Genomic DNA, 16016 nt, shown 5'->3' on the forward strand with positions numbered 1-16016 from the left:
AATGAATTGGCTCACCTATAAGTTCCACATGGATATATCTGACCCAGTAAGTGCCACCTTTTTGTTGCCAGTCACACTGCACGTTCAGATCATGCAGCCCATCACGGTCCAATTTAATAACTTTGCCCACGTCACCCTCACAAACCTCCTCATACGTCCTGCAGCATCGGACCATCATTCCCACCTAGGAGGGGAAAAAGGAATCAATATTCAGCACCTGAACCTTCAACAGAGACTCTGTATTAAAGTAAATATCTACTCATAACAAAACAGACTTCCCTGTTATTTAGGAGAATTTGCCATCATTGGCCTAGTTAATGGCTTACCATGAATAAGCCAATCTTGCTTTGCTTTACTCCTCCCTGCTAATACATGGGGGAAACAAGCCACCATCCCTAGCTTAGTGTTACAGCCAAACTGGGCATTACTTGGAACCAGGCCTATACAAGCAGAATGCAAAGATCCAAACAATCATTGCCCCTGAAAATTGGGGAAGAAATATGTGATCATCCACAAAATCATTGCCCCTCAGAACTGGAGTAGTATTTGGACTGTTATACTGACTTGTTGCAGGTCTCCAGGGTTTCAGGCATGCATCTTTCCTAGCTCTGCCCAGAAATGCCAGTGATTGAACCTAGAACCTTTGGCGTGTAAATCAAGTGCTACACCACTGAGCTACATCCTTTAAAACAAACTATGGAAATAACCCCTTGATGTCACCATGGAACAAAGAACATCAATGCCTTCTATAAATAGCAAAGGAACAACAGATTGCAACAGCTGGGAGATTAAATAAAGCAGATTTTTGCCGTCAAAGTAATTTGCAGCTTCTGTATTTATCTACTCCCACATGCATCCACGTCAAATCAATATCCTTTCCAAACAGGGAGCATCACTGTTCAAATGAAGGCTTCACAGTCCAGCGTACCTGAATGTTCTCTCGCACGTATACAGCATAATCATCATTACTTGAGAAATCAGCTCGTTTCTTGTAAGTTTGGCTTTCTGTAACAACGGCACCAGTGGACTGCAATAAAAAAATAATCCATAACTCTGATGCACATTAGTATACTGCCGCAAGAGTGGCTGTATACTATAGCCAGCATGGATTTTTCGCATTCCGCAATGTTACATTGAAAATACCCCCCATGCCATTCTGATGCTTCCCATAAGCTCATTTCAAAACAAAACCATACAAAACTTATAGTCCTGAACTCAGAAATGCTTGCTTAACAACCCCCTAAGTTTTCATGGCGATACACAGAATAGTCAGAGAGAATCGAGAGTTCAAAGTGTAAAACAAGAGGGGGGAAATCCAGACCCCTGTTGGACTTTTTCTGTCAGTAGTCTCACAATTTGTTGAAATTAATTAAAATCAGCCATGTTCTCAGAGTACCTGTAATCCTATTACTGACCTTGCCCCATGCTCTGACCTTCATCTTCTGCAGTTCATGGTGCATGGCTGATTTTTAATTAATCTAAGAAATTTAACATTGAAGTCTATTATAGTGTCAGGCATGCTCAGTAAGAACCAACAGTGTATTAAAGTCAGACTCACAGCTGTTTGACTTGGCTAATCAGGTGGCCACACCCATGTCAGACATTTATTTCATTTTAGACAGACATGGCTTCGCCCACAGAATCCTGAGAAGTGTACTTTGTGAAGGGTGCTGAGAGCTGTTAGGAGATTCCTATTCCCCTGACAGAGCTATAGAGGCCAGAGTGGTTTCACAGTCAGCCTCTCTTCTGAGGACTGTAGCTCTGTAAGGTGAATAGGGCCTCTCCTAGCAACTTTCAGCACCCTTAACAAACAACACTTCCCGGGATTCTTTGGGGGAAGTGATGACTGTCTAAAGTGAAATAAAAGTCTGGTGTGGATGTGGCCATGGACAGCGTTGGTTTAAATTTGGGTGGGAGACTATATGTGCCTGCTGTAGAATAAAAAGGTGGGGGAAACCCTGAAAAACAATGATATTGTTCAGAATGTTTTCCTTTTGGAAAGGGCTTTCCCTCTGCCGGTGCTCACCCACTCAATCTTCTCCCCTCCCTTACCCTCCCCTCCATCTTCCTACCCTTCTCTCCCTCTTCCCCCTCCTCACCACTCCCTGCCCCTCACCCCCCCATCAGTTTCACCTTTCCTAAGCATGATTTTACAGGACTAAATCCCACTGAACAAAAACAGCATGCAAATGATCAGTCCTGCCCTCCTCTCTTCCTCTCTCCTATTCTCTCCCTTTTGCCCCTTTCCTCCCCCTTCCTTCACCCCTCCCTCCCCATCCCCATCCCCATCCCCTTCCAATCCCCTCCCCCCTCCTTCTCTCTCCTGTCCCCTTCCCCCCTCCTCCTCCATGGTCATGTCATCTATTCTGGGCATGATTACATGGGAATAAATCCCATTGAACTCAATAAGCGTGCAAATGATCAGGCCTGCCTTTTCCCTCTCTCCTTCCCCTATCTTTCCCTTCCTCCCCCTCCCCCTTCCTTTTCCCCTGCCCACTCAGCCCTCCCTCCCTCCTCCCCCTCCTCCTCCCCCATGGTCAGTTTCACCTATGCTAAGCATGATTACATAGGAGTAAATCCCACTGAACTCAATAAGCATGCAAATGACCAATCCATTCTCAGTAAACTTGCACAGGATCCCATTACCTTCCGGATTAAAAAGCAGAGAAATTCACTAATAGGCAAAAAAAACCCTTGCGGTTTAAGAACATACCTATAGCCAACAGATATTTCTATCAAACTTGAAAAAACAGGGAAATTGGGCAGCTATAGTCAATGCACCAGGGGAGCAGAAGACCTGACCTCCTATCTGAGATATTGCACTGCTCTACAAATTTGTCAAAATGCAAACACCATTTGGGTTGGTCTTTCACAGTCCAATTCAGTTCCCCAAATAACAAAAACAAGACATGTGCTGTGCTGATCTTGTTTTAGCAGGGAGGAAGCAACAATATTAAGACAGTTAATATAGTTCAGATAGTCACTTTAAATATGTTTGATTTACTTTGCAATTTTAGTGATGTTTCCCATGGTAAATCATTTTCTTTTGCTTCTGTTTCTGTCAATATGTGAAGTACAGCAACGCTTTGCAAATTTACACTAAAAAGCTACAAAAACAATTGTGGAATAATGGCACTGACTGTTCTGCAGAATAGTCTCCAATGGACATGAGGAGTGTTTTAGTTTTCACAAGATAAAACAGTGGGAGATGAAATATATTCTAGCAAATGTCTACGTGTGCTCTATGTTTTTAATTGACCATGCCCACCTTTCCTTAAGTGGAGTGGTTTAAGCACTGCTGGCTGAACACACGTACCTTGGGCAGGCCAAGTTTGTTTTTTCCAAAAGCTAGAGTCATTGGTTAAGTAGCAACATATTATAAGCAGTCTGATTTTACATGAAACTGCACTTTAGATTCATCTGTTAATGCGCCCAAAATAGAAATAGAACATAACCTCTAGTTTGAAACACAAAAGACTGTATTCACCATCATATGACATTGACCAATACAAAGGCTTTGAAATTAATGAAAATAAATTTGACACAGATTTCTACCATGAATAATGAGAGAAATATAATTTTCTAGGTTAGATTCTCTGTAGAAACAGCAGTAACACAGAAAAGAAGTGAAGTAAGAAGAACACCAACAAACATACAAAAAATATAATTCTCCATCTCTGGAGGCAACACTTCCATCTCCACATACTCCATATCCTCACCATATGATCAGAGGCACATGTTACTAAATTCTTCCAAGCTACATAGGAAGTGAATTGGACTGTGAAAGACCAACCCAAATTGTGTTTGCATTTTGACAAATTTGTATTTGGTTTGAAATGAAATAGAAACAGTTCTGTAGTTCTATTTCTTAACAGAGTATAAATTTTGCAAAGCGGAATGAGAATTAACCAACCCACCTTCCCCTCATCCAGACTAGATGAATAAAAACAACAGAGACAGTCTTCTTTGGCAAAAAGCATTAAGAATGTTTACTCACAACGTTTCGTATGTTCAGGAAACATAAGCTCTAGCTTGCAGAGAAAAGACAGAATTAGATAGCAGATTTAGTCCCTGATTGGGATCATCTGGCAGAGAAGCCTGTAGAGGCTTCTCTCTCCTGTGGCTTAACGGAGAATTATGCTAGTAAGAGAACAACATCTCTTAACAAATAAGAGGAAGAGAAGAAGGGAAAATAACACCTATCAATAGGAAGTTGCATCACAGTAAACAAGCATAGAGGTGTCCCCAAATTCTGGCTAGAAGGGACATCTCCCTATTAAAAGCATGCAAACTTGCTTATTCCAACAATTTATAGGGCAGTACAATATCTCAGAGAGGAGGTCAGGTCTCCTGCTGCTCTGGTGCATTCACTATAGCTGCCCAATTTCCCTGCTTTTTAAAGTTTAATAGAAGTATCCATTGGCTATAGGTACATTATTAAACTGCAAGGGGTTTTTGCCTATTAATGAATAAATGTTAAATGCTCTGCAATGTAAACTCCCCAACAAACTGTAAATGTTCACTGGTTTCCTCACCCAAAGTTGCGAGTAACGTATCAGAAACACTGGTCTCTACATGTTAGTTTAGAATCGTAATACCTCATCCCTAACACTTACTGCCGGATATGCAGCTTCTGCTTCCTCTACATCCTCTACTACTTCTTCATCTGAATACTCATCAGATACAGTGTCGCCATCTGAGAGATCAGTAATTTGAACATCAGGATGATCCAAAAGCCAGCCCACCAAGGCTTCCACTCCTAGAACACAACACAAACAGTATTGTTCATTTGAGCAGAAGTTCAAGAAAAATTACATTTTCACTTCCTGTGCTTTGTTGATCTACTACACTCACCCTAGGTGCACCAAATTATTCTCCCAGATTTAAAAACAAAATATTCAAATCCTCCTTTTTCAGACCTTTGTCCAATTTCATCTCCAAATGCTACTTTCTCATTGTGTCTTCTACCACATTACTCTTCTATTTCCTTAAGAAAAGATTCACTAAACACCTCCAACGCCTCAAAATCTCATTCCACAAGACTTTCCCTGAACCATCACGGCCTGACTGCTGTACACTGTTTTCCTCCTTACTGCTGTATTTGAGCATAAATGCCAAGTACCCTGGGATCTCACCAATTCCTTGCTGACACTAAAAAAAAACAAAGTACCTGGTAACCCAGAAGTACTTCCAGAGGTTCCCGAAAGTGATTTCAGTGCAAACTCAATATTCTTCCTAGGGAATCCCATTTCCATAAGCTGGACTACAATAGGAAGTGGTGGAATAGGGGATATTTTGCGTTTTTTCATTTTTGCCGGTCTGATATGCTGGACAGTAACAGGTGTTGTAGCTTCACTGGAGCTACAGTCTTCAAAGACTGGAGTTGAAGGATGTGCAGACTCTACAGCCAGATACTGGCACATAGCCAATGCAGCTGCCTATAAAAAGTAATACAAAAACCTCTTTGTGGCTGAAATACATTTGTAATGTACAATATGAATAGGATTTATTATTTCAGTACAAGTCTTGTGGCACATTTAAAAATTACAAAACAAAATGTCAGGAGATCCAGGGCTTGAACCGGCAATCTTGAGGTCCAAGGTTGTGTGCAGCACTACACTCCCTCGTGCCTTGTGTCTGCAAGGCAGGAGGCAGCCTCTGAAACTGGAACGTTGGTCACTTACCGTGAAGGGTTTTTTTCTGGCGGACAAAGCCCACATTGGGTTATCAGCCTCCTCTAGTCCAGCCAGGAAATATCTCTTGTTAATTTGAATGCTCCTCCTCCTATCCCTCTCAGCGTCTCCTCAGTTTCCCTTCTGGCCCAGCCCTAAGACTCTGTGGACCTATAAAGCCTTAGAAAAACATTAACACAGAACCAGGCCCTGCCTGTAAAAACAGAACAGTGTAATATGTAACCTTAGAGGAAGAACCTATACATTGACAGAGTAAGCGGATGAGTGCAGGGTGAGGCGTGGCTATGTGGGTTTCGTCTGCCAGAAAAAGACCCTTCACAGTAAGTGACCAACGTTCCATTTTCCTGGCAGATTCGCCCACATTGGGACCTACCAGAGCTTAAGGCCATTTTGGGTGGGAACTTGCAGGTCCACTCACTATGGTGGTATTGATTGAAGGACACAACATCCAAAGGCCGCTTCAGAAGAAGTGTAGGTGTCCACTTTATAGTGTGTCTAGTGAATACAGATGGTACTGCCCAGCTTTCTGCAGATTTCTGAAATGCTGGTGTTGATGGCTAAAGCTTCAGAAGGTGGTGTTGGCTGGTAAAATGAACTGTAATGTGACCAGAAGCCCTAAGCAGTTGGGATTCATAAGCTAATACAACAGAGGCTCTGATCAAGATGTCAACTTAAATGTCTTCATGCATTTAATGTAAATTTTAAGTGCCCACCTCAAATCCAAATTTGTGCCATAACTTTTCAGATTGAAGTGATGGCTAGGGGAAAAGAAAAGATGGATCAGTTCCTCAGACCTCTGAAAGGTAGAATTGGCTTAAGGGATATAAGGCGGGTCTGTCCTGAATACTACTTTGTATGAAAAAATCCAGAGATCACCCTGGATGGACACAGCACTGAGTTCTGCCACTCTCCTGGCTGCAATCATAGGCACCAAAACTGCTACTTTAAAAGATAGTAATCATAGTGACACAGAAGCCAGTCGTTAAAAAGGAGATTTAGTAAGAGCGTTGAGCCCCTTGTTTAGGTTCCATGAAGGAAACCTGTAAATCATGGGCAGTGAAAGTAGAGTTGCCCCTCGTAAAAAATGTTTAACATGTGGGTGGCCTGAGAGTGCCACTCATCCAGGCCTGGAACAAACTGATGACAGAGTCATTACTTGACGCTTCAAGGTATTAAGCTTAAGCCCTTGGTCTCCAGCTTCTTAAAGTCCATGTTTTTGGTTTTCGTTTTCTTTTTTTACACCAACCAAGAAAAGCTTTCTACGTTGCCTCATAAATCCTGTTGGTGGAAGCCTGTCTGGATGCCCGCATAGTGACTATGCCTGCTGGTGCTAGTCTCGCCTAGCAGAGAATCTGCCGCTCAATCTCCATGCAGCTTGGTTGAGCCATCCGAGATCTGGATGACTGTTGCAACGCTGCGTGAGAAGATCTGTGGATCTCCTGAAATCTGGTACCTTGAGTAAAAGCGAGGGGTCTTGAGATAAGATACAAAGATATTGAGGACTGGATACCCCAGATGGACCTGAAGCGGTTGAAATGCTCTGTTGCTGAGAGTCCATTCCCCTGGGTAAATCTGATGTCTACTGAGGAAGTCTGTTGTCACATTCAGCTCCCCTGTGATGTGTTGTGCTGTCAGAGAGGCCAAATTGCATTCTGCTCATTCTATGATGTCCTGCTGGCTGGGTGAGGTCTGGATCCTAGTTTGTTCAAATGACATTTGGTTGAAATGTTGTCAGTTAAAACTAATATGTGTTTGTGAAGGAGTATGTGGCTGAAGTGTTTGAGGGCAAGGGCCACTGCCCTGAGCACCAACCAATATATGCTGCAGCCCCTCTCCCCCATGCCCAGGGTCCCCTGGGTCGTAAGATGCAGTGCCATGCCACCCGTGAAGGCTGTCCGCTGTTGTGACCAGAATTCACTGGGGAAAAAGGAGTGGAACTTTTTTCAGAAGGTGTCTGAGAGGCAACGACCACTGGAGAGATTGTCTGAGAGCTGCAGGCAGCAAGATCGACTTGTGCATTTTGGCTGCAATTGCATCCGAGAGGAAGCAGAAGCCACTGAAGCTGTCTGGTATGAGCTCTGGCCCACAGAATTAGGTCCATACAAGCTATCAGGCGGCCAAGCATATGTTCTAGGCTCATCAGGTCTGCAAATCTGTGTACTATGAGAGACTGGACCGAGGCCTGAATCTTGGCTATTCTGTCTGGTGCAAAGGTGATAATTCCTGTGGAGGTGTCTGTCAGGGTGCCTAGGTGAACCCAATGACTCTTACCAGCATTGATGAGGAATCCATGACTCCTCAGACAGAGCAGCGTTTGCTGAATATCACTTTGTGCCTGAAGTAGTGATGGGGACCTGATCAAAAGGTCGTCTTGTGTATTTTCTGTTGCCTGCGTTGTGTCACCAATGCTATTATGAGCTTGGTGAAAACTCAAGGTGTTGAAGCAAGCACAAAGGGCATGGCCTTGGACTGAAATTGTCTATGCGCATAAGTAAAGCAAAGAAATTTGCGATGGTCCGGAAAAAGTAAGCCCTGTAAATAAGCCTCCTTGAGGTCTATGGAAGCAATGAAGTGTCATAACTGCCGTGCCTCCATGATAGACTTTAACATTTCCATCCAGAATGTCCTGTATAGAACATACTGACTGAGTGATCAAAGGTTTAAAACTGCCCAGGCGCCCCCCCCTTCTTGGAGAACAGAGACAGGTGGGAGTAAAGCCCCATCCCCTCCTCTCCCACTGGAACTAGCTCTACTGCTCCCGCTAATAGGTGTTCTATTTGTTGAGTCATGTTGTGAGCCTCGGTCTGATCCTTGGGGACAGGTGTGGGATAGAGGTGATGGTGTGGGAGGGAAAAGAATTCCAGTTTGAGCTCCTGGGACACAGTGTGTGTTACCCATGCATATGAGGTCATCTGCTGCCAGACCTGAGTGAAGTCCTGCAGCCTGCCCCCACCTTCTGGGTCCTGGCACCAGAGCTTGTTCCCCTGCTGGGGTTGGCTGGGTCCAAGTTTGGGGTTGGTAAAGGCTCAATTTCTGGAGAAATGTGATCTGGTTCAAGCTGGTCTCTGTCCATGAAAATCCCTGTAACAAAAACCTCCTCTTTGTGGACCAAAGGCATAAAAAGATTTCTTGTTAGTACGTTTATCATATATTTTGGGGCCAAAGACATCGCCCTTTGTCTTTTGTCTCTACAAAAATTTATTCAGATTTTCTTCCCCAAACAGGTTAAGTCCCTTGAAGGGAGCTGTAGAGAGATTATTATGAGAAGTACTGTCAACACTCCAATAAGTTAGCCAAAGGGCCCCCCTAACAACCAGATTGGTGGCCGAATTCCTAGCTGTAACAATAAAAGCATTCATGGAGGCATCTGCCATAAATGCCTGGGCCCTCATCAGGTAGTGGAATGGTCTTGGATGAGACCTCCAAGAGAGGGAGAACCGCTGCCCCTTTAAGGAGTGGTTCCTCTGAAGGCTGCTCAGAATGTTTGAGACCAAATGGTAGAAACAGCCTTCTGGGGAAAAAAGCAGGGGGAGAAATGTTGCACTTTGAAAAGGCATGGCTCAGGGGTGGGTTTGGGTCCCTCTCCTGGTCAGACATGGAACTCCACTGCCCCTCTTCCCTCTCAAGCAACATACTGGGAGCAGTTTCAGAGAGCATAGAACACTTTGGAGAATTAGCCACTGGGTCTAGAAGATCCACTTGTGAACTGCTTACTGCCTCATCTCCTACTGGAGAAATGGGCAGCGCACGGTTATTACCTGAGGCGCCCCTGTGCCAGATATCATAGGCAGAGGATAGTCCCTAGGAGACAAATCTGAGGAGTTGTCAGGGAACTTGCTTTTAGCTTTTTGGGCCTTCTCATGTGCCTTTTTAGCATACCTCCTGTGGCAGGGGGGGGGAGGATAAGGAATTTGAAGAAGGCAGGCATCTTTTATGCTTTTTAGACTTATGTCTTCATGAGCTATCCCCTTTACCAGTTGCCTCTTTAATGGCCTTCACAAAGCCTGGAGACAAACAAGGTCTGAGATTTGCTGCCTCTGTAATCACCTAAATGGAAGAAAGGGGCTTAAACAATCTGAAGGAGTAAATACACCTGCTTCTCCTGAGGACTTATGCCTTCTTGCGCAACGCTCTTTATCAATTGCCTCTTTAATGGCCTTCACACAGCATAGAAGCAAAGAAGATCTGAGGTTTTCATTCTGGGCTGCCCCCTCTGTATCCACCTGAGTGGCGGAAAGGGGCTTAAACAACTCAGACACATGCTTCTCCTGAGGGGTCATAATGCCTCTGACTCACGTGGTCCACAGGGGGCCTCTGGTGGTCATCCATGGTAATTCATTCCATGTCTGAGATAGAGAAGGGATACTCACTCAAGTTGGAAGGTGGAGGGGAGGGGGTAAATGGCTCACAGAGAGGCATCCCCCCCTCTCATCCATGGCAATGCCTTCCATGTCTGCTCACTCATGTTGGAAGGCGGGGGGGATGGCTCGCACAGAGGTGTCCCCTCGCCCTCCGGCTCAGGGAAAATCTCCCTTGAAGTTTGATGAAGAGCCGGTTTGATCTCGTCTGTTTGAGTCAGCTCCGTGGCAGCAGCCCTACATGGGCGCTCAGCTTGCCTCATAGAGGATGTTGCTGGATTGGCCGTAGCCTTGCCACTTGATCTTGAATCCTTTGGCTCCTCTTGTGAGGAGAGGCAGCTTCTTTCACTTTTCCCTTGGGGCCCACAGATGGGGGAGGGGAAAAAAAAAAGAACAAAAGAACAAAAAGAAAGATGCTGAAAGCACAGTGAAGGGTTTTTGGTTGGTTGGTTTGCAGTGAAGCGAGAGGAGGAAAGGCTAAATAGAGAAAAAATGCCTGAAGGGAAAAACCAACAAAGCCTAATAGCAAAGGTTTGGGTTTTTTTGGTTTTTTAAGTGAAGCAAAGGGAATAAAGTCTAAATGAAAAATGGAAATGGACTGCCTTCAAGTCGATCCCAATTTATGGCAACCCTACGAATAGGGTTTTCATGGTAAGCGGTATTCAGAGGGGGTTTACCATTGCCTCCCACTGAGGCTGAGAGGCAGTGACTGGCCTAAGGTCACCCAGTGAGCTTCATGGCTGTGTGGGGATTCGAACCCTGGTCTCCCAGGTCGTAGTCCAGCACTCACACTGGCTCTCAAAGTCTAAATAGAGGTAAGATAATAGAGAAACGCCTGAGGGTAACAAACCAACTAAAGCCTAATAGCAAGCCAGAAACAAAAGATGGAGAAAGAGGAGAGACGTCTGCATGGACTGGCAGGAAATCAAAACTGAGGAGACCCTGAGAGGGATAGGAGGAGGAGCATTCAAATTAACAAGAGAGATTTCCTGCCTGTGCTAGAGGAGGCTGATAACCCAATGTGGAAAAAGGCAATAACTAAATATGTAGAGGGTGGCTTTTTGCCCTTACCTGGTCAACAGAGCAGAATTTCCTACTTGAAGATGCCAGGCTTCAGCTGAAGCTCTAACACCGAGTTAAGCTCCTACTCAAATCCTTAGCTCCCAACTATAGAAACACATGCACATATATACACATAACAGGATTGCTTCTGATCTCAGCTGCCCACAGCTTCGGCCTTGAACTGACAAAAAGACTGAACAAATGTCCAAGCCAACAGAAGCATTTGATGAAGTAGGGTATTGCCTACAAAACCAATTCAACAATTTAAAAAAAGGTTTCAAATTCAAAGTGCCACAAGACACTGATGTTGCTGCAAGTGACTACCCTTCTAGAATCAATCAATACCATCTAGCTAATTACTTTGAACCGGAACACACATAAAACATAATGTGAATTCAGTGTCCTACAGAGAGATACAGTTACATCGTTCATGTTCACATTTTAACATGCCCCATATAATTTATTTACATTGGCTGTACTTTATTTACTTTAATCCTTCATTTATTAAGAAAGAAAAACATTGCCAATGTTAAGCCTATTCTAAAGCGCTACAATGTCAAACCACTGCATGTAAGCAAGATCCACTGATTTCTAATAGTATGTACACAGAATTGTGCTTAGCACTGATGTCAACTAATCTTAAATATGCAGCTTCTAGTTACATATAAATGAAAATACTTATTTAGAAACTACCTAAAAACTTGCAATACAAGAAAAATCCACAGTGCATAGTATATATTAAAAATACAAGTAAAACTCTTAAGATTAAAATTATTAAGTAAAGAACAGAAACATCTAATTCAAACAAAATTCAATACATGTACAAATAACTAGAGGGGAAATCAGAGGGGGCAGAAGAGACAGTGAGATCCCCTTTGTCAGTTTCACTAAGATTGACTGCCAATGAACTTCTTCACCATGTGAACTGCTCCATCCACAGCCATTCTAAGCGGCTACACCAGAGCAGAGGGAGAAGTGAGACAGCTGGCTGGGACAAATTGCCGCTTGACTTCTTCCCTCCCAGAACTGTTTCATCCAATGATCACAGTACATGAATTTGCTTATTTTCCTCTTCAGCCTCTCTTTTCTTTTTTTTATCATGTCTATTGAATTACAAACCATTGTGAACTCCCTTCTTCATAAAACACAAATTATTTCTCCTTAATGGGAGAAAATTAAGAAATCTACCTCAAGTTCTTGCTTATCAAATATTGCCTTCACAGGTGATGGTTGTGTTGCTGCTGTCAGTAGCTGTTGCAAGAGGATCATGGGAGGCTGAGGTCCTTCAGGAGACAGGTCTCCTATATCAGGCGATGCCACTGCGCCATCATCTTAAGCCAAGAAAAATGGATTAAAGTTGCAGAAACGACCAAAAAACAGAAGCTAAAATACTCTTTCAAAAGCAGTTCAACTTTTTAATGTCTCATTTAAAATGCAAACATTTTTAAAAGAGTATGTAATATACATGTTCCTGTTTCAGTCATGAACTTCTGAATTCTGAGCAACCGTTTTATATTTAAATGTCTACTTCCCAAACTACCATTATCTTTTTTTATTATGTTATTACATAAAAAATTAAACCCGAAGTGGAAAAAGGGCTTTAACTTGCTGATAACATCTTAGGAGCGACTAAAATTGCTAACCACAGAAGATGTTTGAGCATGGTTTCAAAGGATTACTAACTGAAAATTATCATTAATTAACTCAAGTTCATTGCCAAATTGTTGGAGGGACTCTAATACGATGGGTAAGTTTAGACCAGTGGTGGGAATGCCCCAGAGTACAAATATTTTGGACCAACATATTCCAGGAAATAAACAAAATAACAAATCAACAAATTAATGCTACTCCACAATTGACTATCCTAAATTTGTTCATAGACAATGATTCAAATCTGCAAAATAAAGCATTGGTTACACATTTACTACACATGGCACATTTCACAGCTAACATAGACTATTGGTGTACGCTGGCCTGGAATGAAGCATTGTTAAACTAACTCAAAAACTCAGTGTCTCTAGAGGTGAAAGTAAAAGAGATAAATTTATTTTGACTTGGTATGATTTTGTACAATACATGAACCAGGAAGAACATGATCAAGTTCCTTTGCCATCAGTGTCAAAACAAATTAAACCAGAACTGTCACTAGAAGCTAAAATGATGAAACTGAGGTTATCATACTTTGGATACATCATGGGAAGACATGATTCACTAGAAAAGACAATAGTGCAGGGAAAAACAGAAGGGAGTAGAAAAAGAGGAAGGCCAAACAAGAGATGGATTGATTCCATAAAGGAAGCCACAGACCTGAACTTACAAGATCTGAACAGGGCGGTTCACGACAGATGCTCTTGGAGATCACTGATTCATAGCGTCACCATAAGTCGTAATCGACTTGAAGGCACATAACAACAACATATATAAATTAGGAAATATATTTAAAGAACTATAAGTAAAAAAATTATAAAGATCAACAGGTCTGTTTATGATTAGCTTTTATATTGTTTAAGTGCTGTCTTCCGTAGGTACTATAGCAACAGGTGTGCCAGGTATGCTTGGCATACCAGGAACAATGGTATAATTTTATGCTTGGTAGCAACTGGCCTCAAGAGCATCAGTCAAGGGGACAGCAGAACAATAGAATAGGACTGTGCTTGTATACAATGGAAGTCTACCTGCAGACGTGCTCTTCTATCTAGGTATTAGAAGAGACATTTGGTCTTACCGTGAAATCAGTCTTCTCTGTGCATGTCAAAGATGATATCAGGTGGGTAATTAGCTCCACCTAGTGGTTGAAGGCAAAAGAGTACTGCTGACGTTTTATTGTAGATCTCTTCCTGGTCTGCGCCTGCTCCGTGCTCAGTTTTCAATGACAAGCCCCTACGAACAAGACCAATAAACACCACAAAGAAGACAAGACAACAGTACTCATACACTCTCTGCTCAAGGTCTAATAGTGCTTGTAAAGGCAGCCCAGCCCTCACAGGGAGCGGCCCTGATATCATCTTTGACATGCACAGAGAAGACCGATTTCACGGTAAGACCAAATGTCTCTTCTCCTGTGCATGGAAAGATGATATCAGGTGGGACATACCAAAGCTGACCCATGTAGGGTGGGAATACTGCTGGGCTGTGGCTACTATTGATCTGTGAGGACATGCTGTAGCACCCTCCTCCCGAAGGCTGTCTCAGCTGAAGCATAGGAGTCTATTTTATAATGTTTAATGAAAGTATTGGGAGTGGACCAAGTGGCTGCCCTACAAATCTCCGCTAGAGGGGCATTATGGGAAAAGGCCGCTCATGTGGCCGGTGCCCTGGTCGAGTGAGCTACTATTCCGGTAGGACGGGCTAATCTTAGAGAGGCATATGCCAATGATATGCACGCCTTGATCCACCTGGCTAGCGTAGACGTGGTCACCTTATTCCCCAGGGATGTTGGGTGAAAGGAGACAAACAAATTATCTGTTTTCCGAATTGGCTTTGTCTTGGAAATATAAACTTTAAGGGCTCGTCTCATGTCAAGAGAGTGCCAGGCTTTCTCTAAAGGGTGGACAGGATTCGGACAGAAGGATGGCAATGGAAGGTAGACAACACTTTGGGACGAAAGGAAGGGACAGTACGTAGGACTACTCTATCCTTATGAAATACACAAAAATTCTTATGGACAGGGCATTCAATTAAGACACTCTACGGGCCGAAGTAATGGCCACCAGAAACAAGACAGAGAGAAACTTGACTCGGAGGTTCAAACGGAGGTCTTTGAAGGGCTGTCAAAACTTTATGTAGGTCCCAAGTTGGGTAGCGATGCACCATAGGTGGTGCTGTTATCGTTGCTCCCCTGAGGAAACGGTGAGATGAAAGGGTGAGACCCGATTGGATTATCCGGGGATCTGGAGAGAATTGCCGATAAGGCTGAAACTTGGCGCCTCAGGGTGTTAGGTCTGAGACCCAAAGATAAGCCATCTTGCAGAAAAGACAGGATCTCGTTGACCCCCGCTTTCCGAGGAAGAATTCCTTTCTTCCGTGACCAGGATGAGAAGGTCTTCCATGTGCTTTCATATATTCTGAGTGTGGATGGGCGTCTAGAAGCCATCATGGTTTCCAATACTTGGGGAGAGATGCCTTTTTTCAAGAGTCTCTTCCGTTCAAGTTCCATACATGAAGCGCCAACCACTCTGGGTCCGGGTGGCGGAGCTGTCCCTGAGATAGCAGGTCCCTTCTCGCTGGAATTTTCCATGGTGGTTCCACCGACAGGTCGAGGAGGTCTGGAAACCAAGGTCTCCTTGGCCACCATGGAGGCACCAACAGAACCGTTGACCTCTTGGCACGAAGTTTGTTGATCACCCTGGGGATAACTGGAATTGGAGGAAAGGCATATAGTCTGCCCGGAGGCCACCGGGAAGTTAACGCATCTATCCCCTCGCACCTGGTGTTGCATACCGGAAGAAGAACCACATCACCTGCCGATTGTGACTGGTGGCAAACAGGTGTACCTGAATGTGGCCAAAACGTTCCACTATCTGACGAAAGGTCTCTGGGTGAAGTCTCCATTCTCCTTGAATCACCTTCTCCTGACTGAGCCAGTCGGCTTGGCTGTTGTCCTCCCCCTTGAGATATTCTGCCGCTATTGAGTCGACATTGTTCTCCACCCACTGGAAGAGGAGAAAGGCTTCCTTCTGAAGGAGGAAGCGTGTGCCCCTGACGGTTTAAATAAGATTTGGCCGACACGTTGTCTGTTCTGATAAGCACCGCCCCTAACCGTCTGGTGCTCGCGAAGTGTCTGAGGGCCAGACGAACTGCACGTAATTCGAGCAGGTTGATCGGCAGTGTGGGTTCCTGAGACGACCACGTGCCTTGAATCATCTGCCCGTCGCATATGGCTCCCCATCCTGATAGGCTGGCA

At 43.9% G+C, this 16016-nt stretch overlaps 1 protein-coding gene across 6 annotated transcripts in view; it reads right to left on the bottom strand.

Annotated features, from left to right (window-relative positions):
- The window catches only part of HERC2 (HECT and RLD domain containing E3 ubiquitin protein ligase 2), a 179306-nt gene that overhangs the window by 87381 nt on the left and 75909 nt on the right, over nt 1-16016 (bottom strand). For all 6 annotated transcript variants that reach the window (XM_061626960.1, XM_061626959.1, XM_061626958.1 and 3 more), the window contains exons 45-49: nt 12302-12444; nt 5171-5438; nt 4617-4759; nt 929-1027; nt 16-184 (exon numbers count right to left, since the gene is read on the bottom strand). In XM_061626960.1, coding sequence (XP_061482944.1) covers nt 16-184; nt 929-1027; nt 4617-4759; nt 5171-5438; nt 12302-12444 — 822 coding nt within the window. The remainder of the gene's footprint in view (nt 1-15; nt 185-928; nt 1028-4616; nt 4760-5170; nt 5439-12301; nt 12445-16016) is intronic.

Source organism: Rhineura floridana, chromosome 5 (genome assembly GCF_030035675.1).
Source record: "Rhineura floridana isolate rRhiFlo1 chromosome 5, rRhiFlo1.hap2, whole genome shotgun sequence".
Classification (NCBI taxonomy): domain Eukaryota; kingdom Metazoa; phylum Chordata; class Lepidosauria; order Squamata; family Rhineuridae; genus Rhineura; species Rhineura floridana.